The 27,897-nt window shown below is 32.3% G+C and overlaps 2 protein-coding genes across 2 annotated transcripts; both read left to right on the top strand.

Moving 5' to 3' along the window:
- Window positions 1-1,510: 1,510 nt before the first annotated feature.
- Window positions 1,511-23,095, top strand: LOC129942603 (uncharacterized). Its single transcript, XM_056051619.1, has 8 exons — window positions 1,511-1,866; window positions 10,560-10,716; window positions 10,789-10,951; window positions 21,208-21,341; window positions 21,406-21,848; window positions 21,917-22,034; window positions 22,387-22,565; window positions 22,686-23,095. Exons 1-8 carry the CDS (start codon window positions 1,691-1,693, stop codon window positions 22,915-22,917), a joined length of 1,602 nt encoding a protein of 533 aa, XP_055907594.1. The 5' UTR covers window positions 1,511-1,690; the 3' UTR covers window positions 22,918-23,095.
- LOC129942604 (probable small nuclear ribonucleoprotein E) lies at window positions 20,145-20,768 on the top strand. Its single transcript, XM_056051620.1, has one exon. It carries the CDS (start codon window positions 20,283-20,285, stop codon window positions 20,565-20,567), a length of 285 nt encoding a protein of 94 aa, XP_055907595.1. The 5' UTR covers window positions 20,145-20,282; the 3' UTR covers window positions 20,568-20,768.
- Window positions 23,096-27,897: the final 4,802 nt, after the last annotated feature.

Below are 27,897 nucleotides of genomic sequence, written 5' to 3'. Positions count from 1 at the left end.
ATTCGAATATGATAAACTCTATTTAAACAAAAGAGTTGATGTACGAACTTATTGCACTTGACTGATTTGATATTATCTATCTGTTTGTTATTTATAAAAGATATCACAGGAAATGTCTGTTTTTAATAAAGAAATTAGAAATAATTTATAGAAAAATATAAAAGAAAGTTAAACTCTGTTGCTAAAAGCTCGAATAGTTCCTTCAAACAACTCCAATTTCATCCTTAAGAATCTTAATCTATTCTCTCTACTTAAACTAATTGGTCTAATAAAATCTACGAAAATATCATCCTATATCCCAAAACAAACCATGCAACAATACAGATCTCTTAATTTTTCAAATTGAATAGATCCAGAAACAAATTCGAATATTACCCGACTCGTATACTCTCCCACGATTCTCTTAATTCATACACTCAGATGTTTTTCGGATGGCGCTATTATTCCTAAAACCTGTGCTCGCCATGTAACTCGTTGTTGAGTATATTATATACATATAAGTATGAAGTGTAGGTATATCTACCTGTGAAAGATACCACAGGTAACCATCATCATCGTCGTCGTGTGTCGTTGCGTTGTGCCTCGTTGTTGGGCAAAAAGAAGCGGCCACCAACTCCTCAACTAGTAGTCTGAGCAAGTTGGGATGATGATCGGTTGAGATTCGAAGCACACTCTTTTAATTTTTGTGGTGTTAAGTGAAAAATTTTATCTGGTGCTAAATTTTATTCTATGAAATAACAAATAATCAAATTAAATCAAACGTAGTTTCCTGTGAATATAAATAAAACAAAGACTTTGACTTGATTGAATGTAAAACTTAATAAAAATGAAGTGATTTCAGTTTCCTCCAAAAAATAACTCCAAATTTTAATTGCCGGAATAAGGTATTTCCTCCGAATGAAAACAATAAGAAGAAAAAGTATCTGAAATTCTTTTTCGACCATTCCCGCGTTTTAAGTGTTAGTGCGAGCGGAGTACTACACACATACACATACAAGTGAACAAGTTTTTGCCGCCTTTTCGTTAGTATTTGTGGTTTGTTTACAAAAATATTACCTTCGCTTCCAAATTGTGTTTTGAATACGAAGAGATAACCTTTAAAGCAGGCAGTAGACACACGAACATGGTTCGAGTGAATTTGGCTCCAGTAAACTTCGAGGTCAGTGAGACCATAGTGCTTCTTAGTTCAAAAATACTGTTCTTGGAAAATGTCAAAAGTTGAGTAGTTACTTTTTGAAGAGTGTGGATTGTCTTGATCTTTTAGTCACACTAAACGACAAGCACATACATAGGTCCACCCTAGAAAATTCAAAATTACTTTTGCCTTTGATGAGAACAATCTTATGTTTAGGTGAACCTTATCAGATTGATTCTCACAGTCGATTAAAATAAACTCGAACATGGAACCTACACGAACCACGTTTACTCGAGCCATGTGCATGTGTCTACAGGCTGCTTTAACTAACATTGTGCTCCGTGCAAATTATTATTATTGTTGTGAAAGGTAAACGAAACAGAGGAGTCTCGAGTTAATTTGTGCAAAATTTCAAGCACGTGATCGAAATACATAATAATAATTGATAATACAATTATTTACAATCATAATATCTAAATTGTGACAAAAAAAGAAGTAATCATATTCGTAGTTACACTGGCCAATTCATCAGTGATAGTTAACGGTCGCAGAAAGATGGGCACTCGTGTTCCACCACCGACGCCACTTTGTGAAAAAGCCATGGCCGGTATACCTCAGCTGATTGACGATTTGCAACGTTTGTCCGAAGACCAAGACAGTGCCGATGTGGTTTTTCTCTTGGGTAGGGAAGAGGAACGTGTCTACGCACATCGAATTCTACTAATGGCCAGGTATATACATATATAGTCTTATAGTCATTAAGTTGTAATGTGATATGTTAATTATTTATATTATTTTTCTTGGTTTGCACTCTGTGCTCTGTTGAGTGTGTAATGAGAAGCAATTACATTACATTTTGTGCTTTTAGTTTGACATTTTTTTTTTCTTGCAACAAATCAACTTTATATGGCATCGGCTTGGTGTGGCCGAGTTTATCTTGTGATGTGGTTTGACTTTTTATGGATGTTTGTTTTTGTAATTAAAAAGTAAAAGTGATGAATTAGAAATGTTTTGAGTGTAATTGATAGCTTGTTTAAATCAATGTGCCTGCAATGGCAATTTTAAGCACCTTCAGACTTGACTTGACTTTATCTTAAATTTGTAACCATAGTTTCCAATTAGTGGTGATAACTGATGTTTTTCAAATTTGGATATTATTACTTTATTTTTCTTGTTAATACATTTTACCTTAATTTTGTTTAAAAGTTGGTACGAGTATATCAGATTTTACTTTTGGTTCGCATAAAATATCTTACTGTACAGCTAATATTAAAGGCTTTCAAAAGTATTAATGAAAAGAGTCTGGGATACGACCCACACTGATAACTTCTCATATTCATAAAAATATTTTGTGTGAGATAAATATTTTGAAGTCAATAAATTTCATTGTTTTCCTAACACTTGAGTTTAAAACCATTTCCTATCCTTTTTTTGTTGTTTTAATAGGTATACGTGTTTTGTTAAAAAATGTCAGCAACATTTTTCTGAAAACTTAAAGTAACATCCCTGTCATCAAGCCAACACTTTTTTAACATCAATTTACTTTTTTTTACTGTATTTCGAAAACACTTTGCTAATTTTTTTTTAATCGCTTTCCCTTACTTAAATTTCATTGTTTTTTCTAAATTTTTCGATACAATATTTTCATTTGTTCATCAACTGCTTTCAACAATCAAAAAATAATTCAATTCCTGTTTGTTTCGCCCTTTAATACCAATTTGTAAGTTTTTATTTATGTACGTATTTTACTTTTATTAATTTAAGTATTTATTCTGTTAAGAAAATAAAATTGGACAATTCCAAGAATATTTCTTGTTTCCCGTTTTGAATTTGAAAGATTTAATCTTGACCCGATATTTATTGTTTGGAAATCCAATCGGCGAAGAAACAATCCCTAATTTGCATATTATTATGAAACAATTTGTTTTCAAAATCTATTTTTGTTAGCAAGATTCTTAGTTAAAACTCAGTTTTTACCAATAGTTATTTTAGTAGCATTTTTTGAAAGTTTTTATTTCTTATATACCCAAATACATATTGGATTTTTTAAGAAAATTTAGCACAGAAATAAATTATTTTGATGTCAATACCTTCATTAATTTAGAAGATTTCAAGAAACGAGTTTTTACCAATTTTGGGTAGGTACTATTTTTTGTAAATTTTTATGAAAAAACTGACTGTTGGATTTTTATACAAAAAATTACTGAATGTCAAAAACAAGATTTTCTCTACGTTAAGATTAGTTTAAAGCCAATATATTAAGTTCTTAGAAATATATTTAAGTACAAATTAATTTTTTTTTGTAGGTTTTGATATTTTGTAAGAAAACGTATATTAGATTTTACTTTGGAGTTCAAATTTGTTTTGTTCATAAAATATTCTAAATGACATTTAATTTTTAAAATTTTTTTTTAATTCATACAAATTACAAAATTTAATTTAAATTTTGGGTTAACCAAAAATTAAATTGTTATCGTAAAAAAAACAACCACTCAATTTTTATGAAAATCCTTTCTGCATTTTTCTGTGTTATAATCTGTAACGAGTTATTCAATTTGCGGTTTCAAAAGTACAGAGCTATAATTCGACATCTGTAAAACTAAGTTGTTAAAACAATTTTTTACATTTGACATTTACAAGAATATATCGATTAACGCACAACGCATACAAATTGTTAAAACCTACTACAAAAATGGTGATTCTAGCGTAGCCACATATCGTGTTTAAAAGCAGATTTTGGTTTACATAATCTTCAAACTACACAAGCTATTTGCAAAGTTGTAAAGACATTTGAAGAGACTGGATTGGTTACAGATATTGTGCATCAACGTTTCGCTGCTGTTGCCGAAGACCCGAATGTGTCGGTTTGTCGTTATGGAGTATTTAGCGTTTGGATAACTTACTTACTTACTTAAGGTGGCGCTACAGTCCGGGGCGGACTTGGGCTTCAACCAACATGCGTCTCCTGCCAGCTCGGTTCCTAGCTAACTGTCTCCAGTTTCGCACGCCAAGTTGGTTGGTGCCTTCCAGGCTGGAGCGCTGATGTCCATTCGCTCTACATGCCCCAGCCATCTAAGCCGTCGGACTTTAATTCTGCTTATACTAGGTTTGTGTCGCTGTACAGCCCGAACAGTTCGTCGTTATATCTTCTCCTCCATTTTCCATCTATGCGAAGGGGCCAAAAATCACCCGAAGAATTTTTATCTCGAAGCATCCTAAGGCGTTCTCATCTTTCTTTGACAGGGTCCAGGCCTCAGCGTCATAAATAAGAAACAGGATGATGAGTGTCTTATAGATGGTTATTTTAGATGCACCTACATCCATATAAAGACCAGCTCACACAACAACTGAAGCCAGCTGGTAGATACGTCGAATGGGTGCTTGAACAACAGGCGGTGGACGGCGATTCGAACAACATATTCTTCAGCGAGGGGTTCTGAGAATTCTCAAGTAGTTGAAGAGAGGTCATAACATCTACAAATAGTCACTGTTTGGTGCACTTTTTGGCCCCGAAGTGTGATTGGACCTTACTTCTTTGTAAATGACTATGAAACGGCTGTCACAGTCAAATCAGAACGTAATAGTCATATGATAACCGGCTTTGTTTCCCTGCTATTAAAGAATACAACATAAAGAATATGTGGCTTCAACAAGATGGTGCCACACGCCACACAAGTCGAGCGAATTGTAAGAGAAATTTACTGGTCCCATAATTTCCCGTCGTGGCAATATCAACGGCTACCAAGATCATGGAAATTGACACCGCTTTTTTTGTGGGGCTACGCTAAAGACCGTGTTTACCGTGTTCATGCAGATAAACTCTTAACGCTTGAGGACTTAAAAACCATTATTCCTCGAGTTTTAGCTGAGATACCGCCCAATATGTGTCAAAAAGTGGTCAAAATTTACTTCAAAAGAATCGATGCTTGCAACAAGTCGGTCATTTTTAAAAAAAGAAATATCATTAAAACAAATATTTGATACGTGTTTATTTACGTAAACTTTTGAAACCGCAAAAAGGATAACTCTGCAGTTGCTGTCACACTGCCCAAAGTGGCCCCATATTGCATAAAGCGTTCGAAAATCGGCGGTGGCTTCTTGCTCGAAATCAATTTTAAAACATAATGACAAACCCTTATCTTTATTATCATGCGGATTACAGAATCCGACATATGAGTTGCGAATGGATTCGGAGCGTGTTTTTGAAATTTTGTATACGATAGAAATACCAAAATTGAAATTTGACTCCCTTGTGTGTATAAAGCTTAATAATTGGTCATAAAAAGAAGTTATATGCGTTTTATTTCTTCTTGACACCACACCTCTAAAAGAATAATAATACCAAATTCAGCTTTTTTGGATATTTTTTAAAGTTGAAGCCATTTTCGTATCTAGTTTTCCTAAAATTATTGGAACTTTCAGTTTTTTTTTAAATAATTCTTTTCTATTTTTGCAGAAATGCGATTGAATCGTTGTTTATATAGCATGTAGTGCTGCGCCGCCGCGCCGTCTTGTGGAAAATATACGTCGTTCACAACAATATATGCCGATTTCAATCCTAAAAGACATTAACATTAACACTAGACTGAAGAAGAATCATACCGCCAACTCAATAACAGCACCATATAGCGACATTTTGAGGATAAAGATACTCCAGTTTCAAAAATTCTTCATAAGTTTAAAAATAGCCTCAGAAAACAAAGTGTGTCTTATTAATGAAGACTATTTTAAGATAAAAATCAGGACCATTTTCATACATTTCAAGGACCGAATCGGCAAAAATGAGAAGTTGGTGGTGATCGACGGGCTTGAGATTTTGTGTTATCTGAACTTTAAAAGCTTTAAAATTAAATCGTTCGCAGAATGTCTTACTTCAAATATCGAAGAGAAATCGACAAATCTGGGTTTTTATTAACACCACGGGCTTCAGCAATAATCTCCTCAGTTATTGTCGAGCGACGCAAAAAGGTTCGATGCAAAACATCGCTAAATTATCCCAACGAACGGCTCAAATTTATTCAACAGTTTCTCTATTGCAGGAGATTCCCGACTATACAAAAATACTTTTGTTTTGCGAAATAGAATGTAAAATGCTCACCATTTTCGTAGAGGAATTGAACACCTTCAAAGAAATTTTAACGATTTATATTGCATTTGTATCTCGGTGGCTGTGTTCGTTGAGTAGTTGTGCATTTGGAATTATGTATCTGTTTCCATTGGGGAAAAAATCAATATGTTACTGTTAGTTTTGTTAATGAAAATGGACTAACTGGGCTTATTTTGCAGGAGAAAAGAATAAAAAGATAATAATTATGTTTTACTATGTTTCCACCAAAAGTTTATCTCAGTTTAGGTTAAATAAATTTTGTTGGTGTTTCCATCGCACAAGAAGATTTAAAAATTATTAAGTATGACAGCACTTTCTAAAATGCAAATGGTGTTTCGATGTTTCCGATGTGTGAAGTGCAAGTGAGATAGTTTGATTTGTGTTAAACGAAAAAACGACGGGAATAGAGTCAAATCAAAATCATTTCAACTCGATTCAGGAATATAAAGAATTGAGGCGATCTTCAAGCCCGCTTCAACGCCACATGTTAATGTAGTAGTCTACAAACAACCCCCCTCCTTGAAGCAATTGTTAAATAAACTTTTTTTTATATAATCTTAATTTAAAAATGTTTTCTTTACATTTCTTCTTGAAAATTGTCCATTTTATTAGTTTTAGTTAGTTTTTTTTTGTTAAGTTAATTTAAACATTTGATTTTCACAAAACTTTCTTCAATTTGTGTGTTTTGTTTCATTATTATTTTGACAGATCTTCTTTCAGTTGTACCAATTTTTAAATACAAAAATCTGGCTTCTGTAGATCGTTTTGTTGGCAATTTCTCACTGTATTATATATGGAATACCAAAAAAACGCACTTAATAAAAACCCAAATAAAATTTCATATCACCCAAACCAACTTTCAATTAAGTAATACCCAAAATTTAGAAATGTCATAACACCCAAAATTATGTTTGGTTGTTGGGCTTTAAGACGCTTATAAAGAGTGAGGAATGTAAAAGCGCATGTTGTCTCCCTACAACCCAGTGCTTGGAATCAATACAAGATTTTGGAGAAGGTGCGAAGTTGGGTGCATGCAAAGATTTTGGATTTAAGAAAACTTTGCATACAGACAACCTCGTACCTACCCCAAATCCTAAAGTATATAGAGCCCAAGCAGGCGGGTTGTAGGGTGGCAGCATGCACCCATAATACTGGATACCAGAACTGGTGAGAGAGCAAACCATTTCGTTTTATTTCACTTTGAAAATTGGAATTATTTTGCTTTTTGAAAGTGAAATAAATCTTTCTTGACGTTCCGAGTTTTTGGGTGATGTGACAATTTGTTCGTTTTATGTTTGCGCTTGGACGATAAAATTTAAAACTCAAAATGTCGTAGTGCCCAAAATAAACAAAAATATTGTCAGAATGCCCAAATATTGAAACACATGACACATTGTAGGGATACATTTCAATTAGTAATTCACACGTTATGGTATTATAAAATGGATTTGGGCAATATTACCTTAATTTTGGGCTTTGTGGTATTTTCTTCTGACATTTTTAATATCTTTTCGTTATTTTATTGGGCAATAAAACCGATCGCTTCTTTTTATTTGGAACTTCATAGGACCCAAAAAGTTTTAACGCCCAAAGGTTCGGTAATCGTTTATTTTTATTTCGAACTTCGACCCAAAAAAAAGTTTCAACGCCCAAATCGTACAACTACAAAATGTTGATAAAATTGTTTTGAGTGCTACGAAATTTTAAATTTGGACGACATGGTTTTGGACATAAATACTAAACGCCACATCATCATTTATAAAAAAGAAATGGAAATACAACATTTTCGTTATTTCCTAATTTTTCTTGATAATCTCATTTTGGTTTTTCGGGTCTCAAAAGACAGCCAGCTGCCAGTTATATTGACTAAATTTAAACACCCAAGAATTTAAATTTAATTCAAATTCATTTAAAGTTATGTAAACGTATTTCAATATAATGCATATTTTTATGCTGTCAATATTACAAACTTATAAATATTATAAAATTTTCTTATTCGAGAAATTTAACATTTTCTCAGCTTGATGTTATATGACAAACAATAAAACAATGTTTTTATCGACAATTCTGAGTAAATATTAATTGTAAGTTGTCCCCACCCACCCAACAATTATTAAACTTTAAATTAAATTGGTTCATTACGTTAGACTTTTTTATTATTATTTATTTAAGTAGCAATATACATTATTTCTTTTACATTTAGTAATAACATGCTATTTTTAGAGATTTAGGATAAATATTTTCCTTTTCAACTATAGATTTAAACTAACATATAACAAAAATAAGTTGTAAATGAATTTTAATATTAATTATTGAAGGGAAAGCTACAACTAAAACCCTTATTCAACTCTTAAAAACTAATATTGCAAAACTCCCAGGTTAAGTTTATGATTTATACATTTTCAAATACATTTTTTGGCAAATTCATTTAGCCCAATTTCAAAGACTCTATTAAAAACAAATAATATAGTACAAAATACATAATATGTATATTAAAATTATGGTGGAGATAAACATTTAATCAGTTCATTGTCCGAGAAGGAACATTTTACATAAAATTTGTGTGTCAAATTTTCGATAAGGGAGTCCAAAAGGTTGACATTGCTTTGTTCATGAAGCCTGTAAGTTGAATAGCACCATGGTAAATCAAGCATCATTTTAAGAACTTTGTTTTGATATGTTTGAAGCTTAAGTTTGTGAGTTTTGGCACAATCGTATAGGAGGATAGATTGGAAAATTGATTTGTACATTAAAATTTTATTTTCTTTGCTAAATTTACAACTTCTACATATTAATGGGTATTGGTCTATTATAACCCCAAGATATCGACAATGTTCGGACTAGTCAATATTAACAGAGTCCATTCGAAGTTGTACATTATTTGGGAGAAAACAAGATTTTCGACGCCTTGTAAACCAAATAGCTTGCGTTTTCAAAGGATTTACTTTAATCTTCCATTTAAAAAAGTATTTATCTATTAAAGAAAAACTCACTTGGAACGTATTGCAGACGTACTGAAAGTAAGTTCCCGATGTAAAAATAGCCGTGTCATCAGCAAACATTGCAATACCAATTTTGTTTCCAAGATTTGGTAAATCGGAGCCAAATATATTAAAGGGGATGGGACCAAGTCCTGTGCCTTGAGGAATTCCATATGGAATATTATATACTGAAGATAAATTGCCTTGTACTTTTACTAAAACTTTGCTCCCACTTAAAAAGCTTTGAATAATTTTTACTGTCGCCATTGGAAAGTTAAATTTAACAAGTTTGTGAATCAATGCGTCGTCGTCGTGCCAAACCGTATCGAAGGCCTTTTCAGTATCCAAAAGTACTAAGGCAGTCGACTCTTTTCTACAAAATTTTCTTTTACATGGTTTTTGATTCGCAAAATTTGGAGATTGGTTCTATGGAAGGGTCTGAAACCAAACTGATAATCAGGCAGAATATTATTCGCAGTGAGGTGATTATCAAGGTTTTCCTTGATTATTTTTTCAAGTAACTTGCTTATAGAGCTCAATAAGCTTATAGGTCTATAGCTGGTTGATTCATCTCTTAGTTTACCTACGTTAGACTTGTTCACTTATAATATTAGGGAGTGACAAACCCAATTTTTTCACATATTCTCTCTTTTCGTTTGAGGTCTGATTAAAATAGTGTTTTTCAAATTTAAACAACAAACTCAACACTTACCCTCATTTTTCAAGTTAAGTCCCTTTACAGAGCATATAAATTGAATGTAAACTTCCAGGACTATCTTTATATTTTCTCAAAGTATAGTTTTCCTCTTTTAATAAAGGTAGGAATTTCGAGTTTTATGAAATGCAAATTTAAAATCTCCCTCTTCATTTCTTTGAAAGCGGATATTAAAATACCATTTTTTAAAAAAAGAAAAAAATTCAAACACACAAGTCATATTTAAGGGAAAATAGTATATTGCGCACCATGTTGAATTTTCATTAAGGGTGGTGATGGCGATGGCGATATGGGCTTCTAAAGTTATAAGCTGCAAGAAAATGCAAATTTAACAGAGCAGCTTGCGTCACAATTTTAAATTTGCATAAACAATATACCTTAGCTTAAACCTATCTATCTATATTACTTTAGAAGTTCAATATATCCTCAAACCATCCAGAAACCTGGAGTTGCTTAAGCCATATTCTATGCAGGATGTTAATTTAAATTTAATTAAAATTATACAATACGCCACTTGTTGCTTAAAAGAATATACATAAACATAATTACATGCAAATTGGTAATGTAGTTTATTCCTTAATACGTATTTACATATGTTTTTTTATTTCGTATTTTAAACAGATGTAAAAGTTTCAAAACAGCAAAACGAGGAGAAATTTGCAGAATTCCAGGATCATCAGTTTCACCATCAGCACCTGGCACACCGACTCCAGTTCGATTGCAACATGTAAATTGTGAAGTTTTTCGACAGTTTATTGTTTACGTTTACACGGGGAAGGTATATAATAATGTTAAACCAATTTTATTGAATAATTAAACAAACTCAAAATGTCTCTTTCTGTTTGAATAGATAATGCTTCAGGATTCAAGAGTTTTTGAAATGATGACTTTAGCTCAAGATATGGGTGTTGAAGAATTGCGTGCTGCATGTGAGGATCATGTTATATCAACTCTATCCGTGGATAATGCTTGTACTTTTTTAACAGCTGTTATGGAAATACATGAAAAAGCAGGTGCGTATTTATATGATAGACGTAGAGGATTTATAAAGAGCAGAATAATAATAAAATCCAATGAGCTTATAATATGGCATGGGCGGATCCAGACTTCTAATAAGGGGGGATCACACACTTAGCATATAGATGAGTTTTTACTGACCACTTAAAAATGTTCTTTAATGTTCTGTAAAGGAAGCTGACAAAATTAAAATGACATAATGTGCATCTTAACCTTACATTTACACATTTTAAGGCTAAAGTGACAACTTAAGTTGTACAACTGTATAAAGGTATGGTCTAACTTTTTAATTTGGACGACTCACTACATATGAAAGCATTCCAAGATTCAAACAGTTTTCTAAATGCCATATTCAAGAACTAAAACACAATAATTAAGAGGGTGTTTGGTGCATTTCACTTAAAAATGTAAGAAATTGTTTTGAAACGTAGCTTTTTTCAAAAATAATATAAACTTTCCTTCTTTCCATTTTTAATATTGTGAAGAACGCTACAAAAAGAGAATCTGATGTGAAGAATTGTGTTGATTTTTTGACGTAGTTTTTTTCAATTCAATTTTCGGGAGTCTATTATTACTATGGCTATAAGTCTGCTTACTCGTAGATGATAGAAAATATTTTAATCTTAAAGGAGTCAACAAAACTTAAAAAATTTAGAGAAAAAAAATGTTTGCTTCTTGAATTTAAGGATATACATAGGTGCATTAAAGAACATACTTTCCCCAAAAATTAAATAAAAACAAAATGAGGCAAACAAATAAGTTTTTGAGAAACTTTTGCGTGGCACTCACAAATTACACGTTTCAGAATCTCACTTCAAATTCCAATCAATACATTGCATTTAAAAATGATAAGAACAAGCCGAACTTTGTTAATTTTCATATTTATTATAAGATATCAAAAAAAACAAATTTTACTTTTATTAAACAACAAAACAATACATTTTTTCTTTTTAAAATTAAAGCTTTTTCAATAGTTTTAATTTATTTTTTAAATTTAATCAGAAAGAAATAATGATTAGGCCAAATTTCATTTGGACTTATTTTTCTACAAGTATTTTGTCAAATCAACATTTAATACTTAGTGCTTGATCCCTTGCAGTTAATTACATCCTAAATACGTCTTGGCATTGAATTGACCAATGACCGTATTTGATTAATGTCGATTTTTGCCCATTCTTTTTTGATGGCTTTTTTGAGGTCTTTATTGGTTTCAAATTGGCGTCCATTTTTAAATACGTTCCGTGATAAGATTTCCCAAACCTTCTCAATGGGATTTAAATCCGGACTGCAGGCTGGCCAGTCTAATAATGAGATATTGCGGGCTTTAGTAAACTTAGATACATGGATAGCCGCGTTATCCTGTTGAACTAAACTATCTTCTAAGAGCTCTGTATACTTTTGGCTGTTCATTTTGGAAGAACTGAAACAAATAGGTGACTTTCCAAAGGATCTAATGGCACCCCAAACCATTAACGTGCCCCCTCCGAAATTTCGAGCATTCCAAGGAAGCTAATGGCACCCCAAAAACCATTAACGTGCCCCCTCAGAAATTTCGAGCATTCCTCTGCTGCATTTCAGCTCTTTTATCATGCCAATATTTCTGAAACCCGTCTGGGCCATCTAAATTAAATGTTTTCTCGTAAAAAAAAAACCACTTTACACCATTCTTCGTCCCAGAATTCATACTTCTCGGCAAAACACAATCTGTTCGCCTTGTGACGCGATGTTAGTTTTGGTTTCTGGATTCTTTTAACGTTTTCAAGGGTTGTATTTGAGGATAAAATTTGTTGCACTCGCCTTGTTGACACATTAAGATCCAAAATACTTACAATTTGAGATGGACTTATCGATTTATTAACAGCGAAACGTCTAATTTTATGAGTATCTCTAGGTGTCAATTTTGGTTTCCTGCCTGTACTTCGCCTAACTCCGTTATTTTCTCGCAGATTTAAGTAGTTTGCTATAACAGTTTTGATTCTTCGAAGAATAGCTCCGATTTGACTTGTTGTTTTCCCTTGTTTCATGTAAACAGCCGCACGCCCTCGCTCTTCTTGTGTTAATGGCTTTCCACGAGGCATTATATTTTAAAAATTATAATACTGTGCTAAAATCTGTTGAAATCAAATTAATTTAAATAATTCATACAGTTATTTTGACGAACAAACCCTTTTTTTCTTGAAAAATAGTCTACTTTTCTTTATTTATGACTGTTATAAAAGTTGGAACAATTGTCCCTATCAATATTTCTCACAACAATGAAAATCTTTCATTAGAGTAAAACAGGGGAAACAAAAAAAACATAATTGGAATTACAGTTATGATGTGTTAAGAAAAACGAAAGTGTTGCCACATTCTATTTTTTTTTTCGTGAACGCATGTTTAAAAATGAACAACGTTTTTTGTCCTCATCATTATTTCTTAAAGTGTAGATATGAAACGTTAAAATGTCACTTTTGTTTTCGTGTTTAAATCTCAGTTCTAGAGCATTTAAAAGTTTTTGTATACAATAAAAAATCAATTTTGAAAGAAATAAAATGCACGACTGGGTTGCTAGAACTTGCTAATGTCATGAGTCTTCGAAAAATCAAAGTCTTTGAAATATCAATTTGACGATCTCTTATTCAAGGTTTCTTTTTTAGAACCTGAATATTTGCTCCTTTTTTTAGAAACAAATTTTATGAAAATAATTTAAAGCATTATTAAAGTTATTCCAAATTCTAAATTGAGTGAAATAACAATGTTAGTTGTTTTTGACAGCAAACCACTTTTTGGAAAATGTCGTGTACTAACAAATCTTCCATTGGTCAAAAGTTGATGAATTTGTCCTGGATTATTGGAAAAGGGCTAAATTTCCGATTCATATTATGTTCTTGGTCCAGTCCTCTGTTAAGAGTAGTACTTTTGGCAAAGTTCAAGGAAGTAAAATATAAATTTTGTTTTCATATATACAAAATAAATTATTGAATAAATAATGGGAGTCATATCCATTAACGCAATACCATAGTTTTGAACTCAAGGCAGTTCCTAGGAAAATAAAAAAAATATCTCTTAGGGGGGTCATGATCCCTACGACTAACACTCTGGATCCGCAATTGTTATATGGGGTGTTTTTTTAGGATCTTCAGATCTTTAAATGGTAACAGATGACATAAATATTGTAATACCAGCTTCTTCCTGATTTCGAAAAAAATGAGGATCGGTGATGCCACCGCCGAACTGTGTAAACTGCACAAAACATTCAAGGTTAATATAGATTGTTCTCGCTCTTATTTACGAAGCCACCGTTTAAACAAAGTGCTCAATGAGCTTCGTTGAAGAGGTCGCGTGAAATAAAGCCAAGAGAAACAGGGACAAGTTTCAAGTATTTGCCTTTTTCACTTTTGTAAAATGCAATAAGGCCAATTTTCATCATTTGGTCTTAATACACTTAAAAACGTGATATAAAGCCAAATTCGCTCCCAACAACCCCAAATCATATATAGTGTGAATGATGACTGTTCAGCTTATCCCGATGGTATTCCCCTGATAGTATTAAAAAAGTTTAGCAATGCATTAGTTGAACCCCTTACGTTCTTATTTAAACTTTCTCTAAAAACAGGAAAATTTCCCAGTATATGGAAGAAGTCATTTCTAACACCAATTTTCAAGAAAGGTAACAAGTCGGTTATAAGCAACTACAGGCCCTTTGCAAAGCTTTAAAAGCTCTTGGTTTTCCACCATTTTTATTAGCTTGGATCAAATCATTCCTTGAAAACGGATCCTACGAGGTAAAATTTAGAAATTGTCATTCTGAACCTTTTGTTGCTCAATCTGGTGTTCCCCAAGGAAGCCATCTAGTGCGTTTTCTGTTCATTCTGTCTATGAACGATGTACCGTCATGTCTACGCTCAAGTGAACTTCTCATTTTTGATGACGAAATTTAGATTTTTAAAATAATAAAGTCCAACCATGATCTATTCTTTTACAAGCCGACATTGATAGTCTCACATTTTGGTGTGGGAAAAATAGTCTTTCACTTAGCCCTTTAAAATGCCAGACGATAACTTTTACGAAAAAACTAATAAGTAGCCTATTTGACTTCCATAGAACTAACTATGGGAAGAATGAAGCTTTAAGCCGAATGAGCATTATGTTAATTATGTTTTGTATTTTGTGCGTGTAATAGGCTAAAATTATATTATTTTTTACTAACAACTAACACATGCACTTATGATGAGCCTCTTATCGTAGTTTGACGCTCGCTAAGCTTACTACTTTCTGAAAATTCTGAAGTGTAAAAAAAATTTTTTTCCAAGTATGGGGGTTTATTTATTAAAAAAAAAACGCTTTCCTCTTAAATATCTTACTGCTTATAATCACCGTAAACATAATTCGGTCTTATTGTTCACTTTTTTTACTTTGTCAAAGTGCAATATGCTCAAATACAAAAAATTGGCCTTATATCAGTAAAGTTAAGAGCAATAAGGCCAATTTTTGAAAGTTGGTCTTATTTCACGGCACCGTTTGAAGAAGAGATTTATTATTTTTTCAAACCAAGTTTTCACAATTTGCAACTGGTGTTCTGGCGTTGAAAAATTCAGGATGAGTTTCCGAGCCTGTTAAACAGAGATTTTGACATTCTCCACTGTCAAACCGTAATCAACAACCATTGTAACTTCTTATGCAGCTAAAAAAAAGCAACCTGTATATTTCTGATTTTGGATCGTCTATTGACTTAAATCGCGTGGATTTTACAGGGTTATCCATTTTGCGGTTTCAAAAGCAAAATAAAACATATATAATATATTTTTGCTTATGATACTTCTATTCATTATATGACCAATCACTTTTTGAAACATATTGGGCGATATCTCAGCCATAACTTGACGAATGTTGGTTTTGAAGTGCTTAATAGTAAAAAAAGTTTATCGACAACCATGTTTAGGTTTTTGGCGTAGCCCCACAAAAATAAGTCCAGCGCTGTCAAATTGCATGATTTCTTTGTGAAAGATGAAATCACCACGATGAGAAATTACGCGGCCAGGTAAAATCTTTTGTAATAAAGACATTTTCGCTTGAGTTGTGTATCATGTGGTACCGTTTTTCTTAAACCACATATTCTCCAAGTCGAATTCTTCAATAGCAGGCAAAAAAGTCGGTTATCATGTGACCATGTGCGTTCCGAATTGACGGTGACAGTTGTTTTCGAAGACCAAAGAGCACACTAAATGGTGACTTTTTGTGAATGTATGGCTTCTCTTCAATTACTTGAGAATTTCAGAACCCCAAATACGACAATTTTGTTTATTAACACATCACCGAGCGAGAAATGTGCTTCGTCGCTGAAGAAAATTTTGTTCGGAAAATCGACGTGCACCGCCCGTTGTTCAAGTACCCCTTCGACGTATCCGTGACGTAGTGCATGATCAGCTGGCTTAAGTTGTTGTGGGAGCTGGACTTTATATGCATGTAGGTGTAGATCAAAATACGCCATAATGTGCGTAAGACACTCCTAGTTCCTGAGAATGACGATGAATCGACACATTCGGGTCTTAATCAACAGCATCGATATTTTCAGTGATGCAAAGGTCTTACAATATCTGTAACCAATCCACTCTCTTGAAATTTCTTCACAGTTCTGCCAAATGCTGGCGTAGTTAGACGATTATGTAAGCCATAATCTTATCTGAAAGCACGATATATGACTGTGGCAGATTCACTAGTTATGTACTAGGTTTAAACAATTTGTATGCCTTGTGCGATAGTTTACCAAGTAAATGTCAGACTTTGAACTGAAAAACAAACTGGTTTAACAACTTAGTTTGATAGATGTCGAATTCTAGCCCTAAACTTTTGAAACCTCAAAATGGATAACCCATTATATTGTTGTCCAGTAAGTAAGTTAACATTGTAGCTTTGTATGTGAAAACCATTTTTCATATCTACAAAGATGGTCCCTACTTGTGGACTTATGAATGCAGACTTATGAATGTAAATACAACCAAAACTCTGTAAAAGATCTTTAACAGTTAGTGTAAGGATGGAAACGTTTCTTTCATCCCCTTCTACTTATTCATTTTAACAAAAATTAAATTCATCGATGAAAATATTTACACAAATGGAATCAAGTAAATTGAAAAAAATGTGTACTTGTTATTTTGGATGATAAGTTATTTACTTCCCTTACTTTGATGTTTTTTTGGAATAAAAATAAAATGTTCCTCTCTTTCTTGCTAATCTCACCACTTAGCGACACCAACGCCAAAAATGCGGAATATAGTCGCCCTAAAAGTTTCTGTTCATGAGATTACTATACAAAGCGTGACTTAAAAAAAAACACACGTTTTAGTTAGCAAAGAATCAAACCACTTTGTAAAACGTTTAGAGTGCCATCTGTGGTTTGTAACCATTAATATTAACGTTTACATCTGCGTATGCACACTAATGACATCGAATTTTCGAACTGGTTGTAAGCTTCACTGTGGTATTTTTAAATGTGGAATGTAAATTATAATATCTTACGTAGCACATTTATAATTGTGGTAATTTTCAAATAAAATTGTGTTCTTTTAAATGTATTTTATGAGTATCGAATATTTGGTTACTAATTTAACATAACATTTTATATGTTATATAAATCTTATTGTAAATCAATAAAGTGAAATGAAATAAGATCTGCAAGTATACACTAATTGTATATTCAGCTTCTACAAAATTGTCATAAATACATTAGATTACGTTGAAATTCAAAAAATTTCTTAAGTTTTGGTTAAAGTTTAAGACTTTGATAAATTTCGTACTTGATTTGATTCAACATCTTGAAATCATAAGTTTTAAATATTTGGAGAACCGAAAATATTTGCTCTAAGCTTAAATTCCGATCTTATCTAGGTTATTATTATTTTCCAATGGGAAGTTATTGTAATAAGTCCGATTTTTCAAATTGAAAATTTTGACATTTCTCGACGTTTCAAGATCCCTATAGTCGAAATAAAAGATTTTTAGAAAGATGTCTGTGCGTGCGTGTGTACGTACGTTCGTACGTCCGTACGTTCGCAGACGTTTTTTTTGTCGTCCATAGCTCAAGAACCAGAAGAAATACCGATTTCAAATAAATTTTGTTATTCAGATAATAAGGCAGAAAGATGCAGAAAGGGCTCTCAAGAAAATTGCGTGAGTGGTTTTTTTACCATAGCAGTTTGAAAAAGGTGAAAGTTTTGGATAACCCTAAATATCTTACGAACCAAAAACGCTGGAGACTTGAATTAAATTTTATATAGTACATATATATTTATATATGTATTGTAAACTGATACCAAACAGGTGTATTTTTGGAAAAAATCAATATAATGGTTTTTTTTATAAAATATGATTTCATCTCTAAAACAATTTTGTGCAACGAAGAATAATGTTTTTGACAACTGACATCTAAAAAAAATTACTCAAAGTTCGTAAAAATTGAATATCGATTCAAATATCTTTTCAAAAACTTGAAATTTAAGCTTCAAACTTATTTTATCTTATAAGAAATTTTGTTTTCAACATTAAGAAAAATGTTGAGAAAAATCGAATTGACAGTTTTCTTACAAAAAACAAAACTCTAAAAAAAACAATACTAAAACTTGGTAAAAATTTACTTTAGGCTCAAATAGCTTTTCAAAAATTAAAAATATTGGGATCAAACTTATTTTTTTTTCACAGAAAATATTGTTTTCAATTTTTTTATAAAAATCCAACAGTCCGTTCTTTTCATAAAAAATAAAATCTACAAGAAATAGTACGCAAATTTGGTAAAAGTTGCTACGAGTACATATAGACAAACTTTTAAGCAAGACAAATCGACAGACGGGATGGGAAGTTATCAGTGTAGGTCGCATCTCAGCCTCTTTTTTAATAATGCTTGCATCATTATTTTTATATTTTAAAAACTTGATGTAAAAACCTTGTATAGACTGTGATCTTGCCTTTAGGCGTTATCATTGAATAATTACAAATTGTAATTATTCAATTATTCAAATTGTAATTATTCAATGGTGTTATTCTTTTTCAATTTAGAATAGAGCTCTGAACAAAGTCTGATCTTATCAAGAAACGCGCCTGAACACTCGTCCATTTCAAGTCTTCTGTAATAAAACCAAGACTTAAAAAATTATATTTTATTTGTTATTTCTTAAGCACTATTCACATGAGCATGACCAACGACCAACGAATGAACGAATATTCGTTGATTTTGACATTTTTTTTCACATAAGAGTTATTAATTCATCGCGAATGTAGTTTTACTTTGACCACCGAAACCAAAACAAGAGTGTTTTTTTAGGTTAAGTAGTTTATAATGTGGAACGCGAATAAAGTTTGACAGTTCGTATCAACTACATTTTTTTCGTGACGAATACATTAGTTTTCTTAAATTAAAAATTAAAAGTATGCATCATAAATCAATAGACACTATATTGCTATCGTTTTGTTAAGAATTTGTCTTCAAACTTTCATACTTTGTAATTCATTCGTCGTTCGGTCGCGCTCATGTGAATACTGCTTTATATAAACTCACCTTCTGCACTAGTCCGACTATTTTCTTGCGCCCTTTAAATTGTTTGATTTTTTTTTCAATTTCATCTGTCACATGCTTGTGTTCAACATTCAACTTGGTCTGCTCTATTATTTTATTCTGAGCTAATAGAGCACGTCCTGAATATGATGAGAACGAAAAAAAACACAAATTCGAAGCTCTGAACGTTCAAGAAACACACTTTTTTGTTTGACAGTTCAGGCCCTGCTCTGCTGAGTTAACAACAACTATTCAAGAATTGCTTATAAACTATAAAACTATACAAATATTTTAATAGAACATTGAAAATATCGATTATAGATTAGGAAAATAAATTAACATAGTCTCAAAATACCGTAATACAATGTTTATTTCGAATTTTGAAAAGTGATACCTTAAAAACGTTATTAAATGGAGAAGTCAAATAAATAAAAATCTTTACTTATTACGTAAATATGCATATAAAATCACTCCAATGAATGATTTTAAATTCAATTTTAATGTCAAAACTATTTTAATTCCCTAACTTATATACAAAACGTAGTGTAATCCCACCATAAGATTAATTTACATTCCACAAAATAATTCCCCCTAGCTTGACTACATCATCCGCCATTTTCTTTGATGTAGAAAAATTCCCATTTAAAATGTCAAAAAAAAGTGACAGCCGCATTGACTTTTCGCTGTGTGAACGCCGAAAAACGTTTAATCGCGGCAAATCTGTTTTTAAGAAATAAAAGTATTCATTTAATTTGTTGCTATTTCTATTCGTTTTGAAATCAAATCAAACAACAAAAATGTCCTTCAAGGGGAACACAAAAGTACAAAAGGTGATGGTTCAACCCATCAACCTTATTTTCCGATACCTCCAAAATAGATCTCGCGTCCAAGTTTGGCTCTATGAAAACATTTCGCTCCGCATCGAAGGACACATCGTCGGTTTCGATGAGTACATGAATCTTGTTCTGGACGATGCCGAGGAGGTCTATGTTAAAACCCGCAATCGTAGGAATTTAGGCAGAATCATGCTGAAAGGCGATAATATCACACTTATCCAGAATGTTAGTCCATCCAAGGATTAAGGTTAGGTTGAGCAACTCTCGAAGTCCGGGAAGTCTGGACACACAAATCAAGAACAACAACTGAATGAAACAACTCTTCTACCTTCTAAGCATTTTATCGAACTAAAGTCATGTAAAATTCTGCATTCAATTTAAGTCTTTTTTGTCAAATGAATTCCAGAGAATAAGATTGAAATTAAAAAATGAGTATTTACCTGTGTACGAATGTTGTTTTCATTTTTCTTATGTTTTTCAGTGGAAGCATCTATGGTTCTATAGGAACCGGTGTCTAGATTTATAAATTCACCTTTTGTGTATAATTCTGTTGGATTGAAATAACTTGGCAGGGTTTCCAAGCAAAAATGAAAGAGACTCGTTAAGATTTAATTTGTTTAAATATTTAAACTAGAGACTCAGTCTGTTACTTTGGGTTCTCTTCCTATTGACCAATATCTAAATTTCAAGCTATTATACTTTTCAAAGGGCTTAGGGTTAACAAGAGTCTTTTGTTTGACTACAGCGAGTTGATTAGTTTCTATTAATTGTTCAATTATTTTAATGAGAAAGTCATCCTGTATAGAAAATCCCCGACTGAATAGAGGTTCAAATGTTCCAAACTCTAAGGACAGATCATTAAAAATTACATTCAATTCTTCAATAGGTGCTAAATGTGCTGCATCGTTTATGGAAAGATGCATCATTTATATTGGAGAAAATGCAACCGAGTGCGTCAAGACGAATGCCTTTCTAAATTTAACCAAGGATGGGTTAATAAAACTCATCTCTTCCGACTATGTAAGAAAAACAAACATATCCTCCTCTGCCTACCATGTTTACCTCACGTATCATTTTTCTATAGTTCTGCCTAGAAGAAGAAGACGTTTGGCGTTGTGTCCTGGCTTGGGCCAAGAATCAAGCCGGTGTCACTCAACCTACAGCCCACTGGACCGAAGAGGAACGTGCTCGTGTATGTCAACATTTATCAGGTGTCATGGGTCATGTGAGACTTCTACTCATCGATAGTCAAGTATTTGCCGAAGAAGTTGAACCTACTGGTGCTGTTCCAATGGAATTATCCTTGGAACGTTATCGTTATGCAGCTCTGCATTCGAATAAAATGGGTGGAGCGAGTAATGGCGGTGGTGGAGGTGGTGGCAATGCTCCACCAGTTATTCCAATTCCCACGGGACCTCTATCTGAAGACGATAAACGTTTACAACCACGGCTGATGATGAATATGTTTCCAGGATCGAATATTCTTAAAAATGATAAACTTCATTTGCAAGGAGTTCTAAATGGATGGTAAGATACAAATAATAGTTCCAACTTAAAATTGTAGTAACTTGTGGTGTCTTGAATGTTAATTGTAGGTATGGAGTTCCAAAACAAACTTGGCGCCTTGTCTTTAGAGCATCAACTCATGGATTTGGTTCGGCTACTTTTCACAGATTTTGCGATGGAATTGCACCGTGCTTCGTCATTGGACTTGTAAGTTTTGATTTTAAGCCATTATCAGCTTCGTAAAGAGTTTTACCAGGAAAATATTCAAGATGAAACATTTTCAAGGAAGCTTTTAAAGCTTCATCTAAACGAACAAAAAATAAGATTTCGAAAACTTTGATAGTATTAAATTTTGAAGGAAATTGAAAATCAATCATATTCGGAATAGAACTCAGATTTTCCGAGTGAAACTCATAAAAGGGCTTCAATGACTGGTAATTTTTTGAATGCCTTTAAAAATAAATAGGAGCTTCTTGGACTAATGGTTTTTAAATCAACATAAATAAAGAAATGATTTTAAATTCTTAATTAATGTTGTCTAATAAAAATTACATTTTAGGGAAATCGTGGCGAAATCAGTGGAGGATTTACAGATGTAGCTTGGGCTAAGACAAGTCGCAAAGGTGGTTACATCCACTCGGAGCGAGCTTTTCTTTTTACCTTCAATTCGAACAACGACTCCCAGCCAGCCAAATTTGACGTTGTTAAGAAGCCGTATGCCATTTGCTACCATCCAGAGTAAGATATTTTGTGTTTCTATCACAGACTCCAAGGATTGGATTCTGTGGTTATTCAAAATCTTCTTGATCTTCAAATTTCTTAATTTTAAATATTTACTTTGTTATTTTTTAATTATAGTTGTGGACCAATTTTTGGAGCTGGAGCAGACTTGTTGTTCTCTAATAATTGCAACACAAACATGGATTCGTATTCAAACCTTCCACACAGCTACGATGGACCGAATGCAAGTTATATGCCATTATTTGGTGATTATAATTTTACTATTGTCGATTATGAAGTTTACACGCCAGCAGCAGCTGCTCCTGCAAATAATCAACCAGGAGTGAAAATAAAATACGATAGATATTAAGAATACAAAATTTTATTTCAGTATCGAATAAGGAATTCCATAGAATTTATTAATCAATTTTAATTGTTTCGAACAGTATTAAAATTTCTTGCCTTAATTTTAATGTTAAAAGAAAAATGTATTGCTATGTGAACGAAAAAAGACTTGGGGCTTCCAAAATATGACAAAAAACACTAAATTAAAAAAAAGATAAATGAAGTTTTTGAATTTTAAATAGTGGTTTATATAATTCAGAATCTTAAAGGAATATCATAAAAATTTAAAATATGATTTTAAGATTTTAAGACAAGATTATTTCATTTTCAAAATATCAATTAATAATTATTCAGATATAAAAATTAAGCATGGTCTTGCCGTCTGCCCGACTGACATAATTTACTCACAGCTAATGATTTTTTAAAAGTTAAAAAGATACAAAGATACAATTTTTCATATAAGAAAAGAAAGTGAGAAATATAAAGCAGTGAACATGATTCTTTGGCTAGGATGGTATTAAAAAGCTTCTTTAATGATTCTATAGGACATTGCTTTTTTAGTAAAGGTACAGTTGTGTTAAATCGACATCGAAGTTAAAAAGAGCTTTTACTTCTGTATCGCTAACAAGGAAGGTTCTTCTCAGTTCTTCCAGAATTGGGCACTTACCGTTGAAATTCATTATGTCTTATCTCACCGGACTTGTTGCAAAATTGTGCAAATTATTGAAAGATTGCTCGGTGCGGCATGAAGTTCAATTTTATAAACTCTCCTCTTATCTTTAATATAGCCGATATTATTTGTTGATTAGAATCAATCCTAAAAAAAATTCTTTCAAGTAGATCGCGTTGAAGAACGTTGTATGTGGCTCTATGTACAGATGAAGGGACTTGATGTATACGTTCGAGCCTATATTTTTCGTCTAATTTGACGATGTGATCATACAGTTCGTTTTTGATATCTCTACCATTACATGACTGCACGTTCAAGATAAAATTCATATCACAATATTCAGATAGTTCCTTTAAAAGGCAGTTATACAGAGCTAATATCATTTGGAAATCTTTGATTGGCCATGTTAAAAACTTTAAAAAAATACTCAGTGGGTCAAATGCCTAAATATAAGAAAGTTCTCAGAGTCAGAGCTGACGACCTTGAACTCGCATGTGAAATCGATCGAGCAGACTCGGACTTGGACTCAGTTTCATATGCAAAAAAAACGAGTTCACTCTCTTCTGACTCAGACTCAGTTAATTAAGAACCAGAACTGTAAAAGAATGCAATCATTTAGTATTTCATCGCGGAAAGTTCCATTCATTTAACTGAATTTTGGGAATGCATTAACATTGCTTGATGCAATACTTTAACTTCGAAAACAAATTCCCAGTTAATTTTGAAGTCTTTTGTAAAAAAATCATTTAGAACAGTTAAAAGACTTAAAGTCAAAAGAATGAATTACTTTTTACTGCTTGCATTCTTGTAAGTCTTTTAAAAGTCTTTTACATTCTTTGCATTCATTAAGTCTTTTGATTGCATTCAATGTAGTGCAGTCATTTGAATGCTTTGAAGTCTTTTTACTGCTTGAAGTCTTTTTATTGCTTGAAGTCTAAAGACTACTTTTTATGAATGTATTGTGCAGAAGGTGTGATCATAGGCTAAAACATATAAGGTGGCTTCTAAAAAAGACGTTTGTGTAGGTGTTCTTAGTTCGGGCAGGAGAAACACTTTTTCAAAAAGAAAACTAACTCAAATATAAACTAAATTATTATTGAAAACAACGTGCAACATTAGCCTTCCTTTGTTGTATATTTTTTTTAAATTTCTAAATTGTATGCTTTCACTTCTTTTTGAATTAAGTTGATTGATTGAAAACTCTTATTTTTTCTTATGGTATAGAAAAATTGACTTAAAGCACTCAAAAGACTTCAAGCAATAAAAAGATTTCAAGCAGTAAAAAGATTTCAAAGCATTCAAATGACTGCATTACATTGAATGCAATCAAACGACTTAATGAATGCAAAGAATGTAAAAGACTTTTAAAAGACTTACAAGAATGCGAGCAGTAAAAAGTAATGCATTCTTTTGACTTAAAGTCTTTTAACTGCTCTAAATGATTTTTTTACAAAAGACTTCCAAATTAACTGTGATTTTTTTTTCGAAGTTAAGTACTGACATGAAGTCAAATTATTCAAAATGTAAGTCTATTCAATCATTTAACTGCAATACAAAAATGATTGCATTTTTTACAGCTCTGTTAAGAACGATCTCAAAGCTCTTTGCATGGACTTGCACTAGTTTTGAAAGCGAAAATAAAAGTGTAATTATAAAAAATAGTGCTGATCATCTTAGTGAATTTCTAGTAACTGAAACTAGAAAAGTTTTATTTGAGAAGTCGCAGTTAGCAGTTTTTAAATCAAGAAAAAGAGATGCTATTCTTAAAATCATGGAAGCATTTAAAAACAAGTTTTGGAGGGGACATAAGTGAAAAAAAATTACTTAAAAGGTGTCAAATATGAAGTCCCGCTTAAAAAGCAAAATAGATTAAAAAAAACTGGAAATAAGAAAATAATTCTTAAGGACTGGGAAAAAGAATTGCTCATTTTGATGCTTGTAAATTTTTCATCCGTGTTGCACGTTGCCTGTACATTTATTGAGTAGTATCCTTTGCGGTTGACGTACTCCTCGTGGTGATAGAGTGGTTTCCTTATACGCACTTGTGCAAAATCTAGAGCACCAATGCCGTAAGGAAACTCATACTTACTGCTCCATAACCTTTTCGCTTCTTCTATTCATTCAAAAGTGTGTGGCAATATGTTACAATCAGTCGCACGGCTTGCAATTTTTGTTGCGACTTGATGTACCACCCTAGATATCGTTGATTGATTTACACCAATGTCTTCACCAACACCTCTTTGAAATCCAGGATCTCCTACATAACATTTCATCTGTCAATAATTGCACACACACATCTATTCAGAAACTCGTCGATTTTGATATTGGTATCAAAATCAACTGAGTAAGAGAAACCCCATCCTCAAAAATTTGTGAGATCGACCTCATACAATCGAGCGTTTGCTCATCTTTTTGTATAGAACTTTCTCACATAGAGCTTTCGTCGAGAGGTAGATCTCAACACTTTGAGTTCGAACTCACAGCTTGAGATCGATCTCGGTCTCTGTATTTTTTTTGCATACCACCCTAAGTAAGTTCTCAGAAAAGTGATTAAAGAGCTTGTACTCATCTTTTTTCATATAACCCAATATGTACTCGTAGCTCAAGCTTTTTAATGTAGAGCTGAGACAAGCCGGTTCAATCATGGCCATATAAATTTACGGTAGTTGAAATCATCTTTTGAAATAAGACCTTACTCATTTTAAAAATTATTACTTTTGTTTTCAAAAAAGTTTTTGTAATTATGTATATTGCAAGTTGGGGCTTTTTAATTACATGTAATAAGCAATTTCAATTCTTTAATAATTATATTTAAATTATTGAAAAATTGTATGGAGCTTAATTTACAAGTATGTAGTAGTTGTTTAATCATTTTATCCCAACTCTGCTACGCGTTAATTTTGCAGTGTGCTCAGAAGTTAGGTAGATTAATTTTTTTATTAATTTTTTATTTAAAATGGCTTAGGTCGGTATTAAGATTTTTCAATGAGAGGAATTTGAATTTTAAGAAAATGATTAAAAAAGGAACACTTTTGACGATTAGAATCGTCTATTAAAATGGCTTATGTACGTTCATTACGTATATTATTATACTTTACAGAAAAATGTGTTTTAAAAAGTATGCGCTACTTAAAAATCACAGCACAACAATTTAAAGTTTCTTTATAATATATTGGTTAGGAAAACGCCCTACCAAACCAACATTCAGATTTTTTACTTTTATTTAACATTACATTACATTTCACACTACTCAGCAAATAAATGTAGAGAGAAGAGAACACAGCACCTTGGGCGTTTAGACTATATAAGGTGATAACAACACAAAACATTAATACAAGACAGAAGGACAGAAGAAAAAGAACAACAGACAGAAAGAACACATGACAACAGCATGCGGTAGGTTTCAAAACGTTCCCCATCTGTCTACTAAGCACGCTCACGGATGTTTAATTTCGGTGATCCATGGGAACCGAAGCTTTATCAGTGAGTAGTTGCCAAAACTTTGATTTAAATACACCGTATTTACATTTTTGATAACAGCATTTCTACGATAATCAAATAAAGTTTAAAGTTTTTTGGCTTAAGTCGATTTTGCAGGGCACATTGCCACGTCTTGTTGGAACTAGGCATCAATATCATCTTAGTCTCTGAATGTAGACTCCAACTGAACCTCTCCGAAAAATTGTTATTTTGGTCTGTTATTCCACCACCCAAGATGAAGATAACCGATAAGCAGGCTACAATTACGGATTTTAACTTTATAAGGATGGAGATCAAAATTGAAATGTAAAATACGCCATTACCCGTATTTTGTTGGAAAATCTATCAATGGAATAGTGGGATTTTACACGAATAACAAAAATAATATCAGTAGTATGGATACTACCAAATTAAAGTAGAAGAAATTAAAGTAGAATCTTACTACGGATGGGTTTTTGACATTCATACGAGTCTTAAATGGATCTTATGTGATTTCGTTCTCAAATTTTGGTACGATAGATATTGCATTTGTATCTCGATGGCTGTGTTCGTTGAGCAGTTGTGCATTTGGAATCATATGTTTTCCATTGGGGAACAAATCAATGTGTTACTGTTGATATTTTTAGTTTTGTTAATGAAAATGGACTTACTGGGTTGATTGTGCAAGAGTAAGCAATAGAAAAGATAATTAAGTTTTGCTATGTTTCCACCAAAGGTCTATCTCAGTTTACATCAAATAAAGCTTTTTGGTGTTTCCATGGAACAAGAAGATTTAAAAATAATTTAGTTTGACAGCACTTTCTAAAATGCAAATGGTGTTTCATTGGTTCCTAATAAGTGCAAGTGAGATAATTT

This window comes from Eupeodes corollae, chromosome 1 (assembly GCF_945859685.1).
Source record: "Eupeodes corollae chromosome 1, idEupCoro1.1, whole genome shotgun sequence".
Classification (NCBI taxonomy): Eukaryota; Metazoa; Arthropoda; class Insecta; order Diptera; family Syrphidae; genus Eupeodes; species Eupeodes corollae.
The sequence above is the reverse complement of the archived record's forward strand: the minus strand, read 5'-3'. Positions and strand labels throughout refer to the sequence as shown.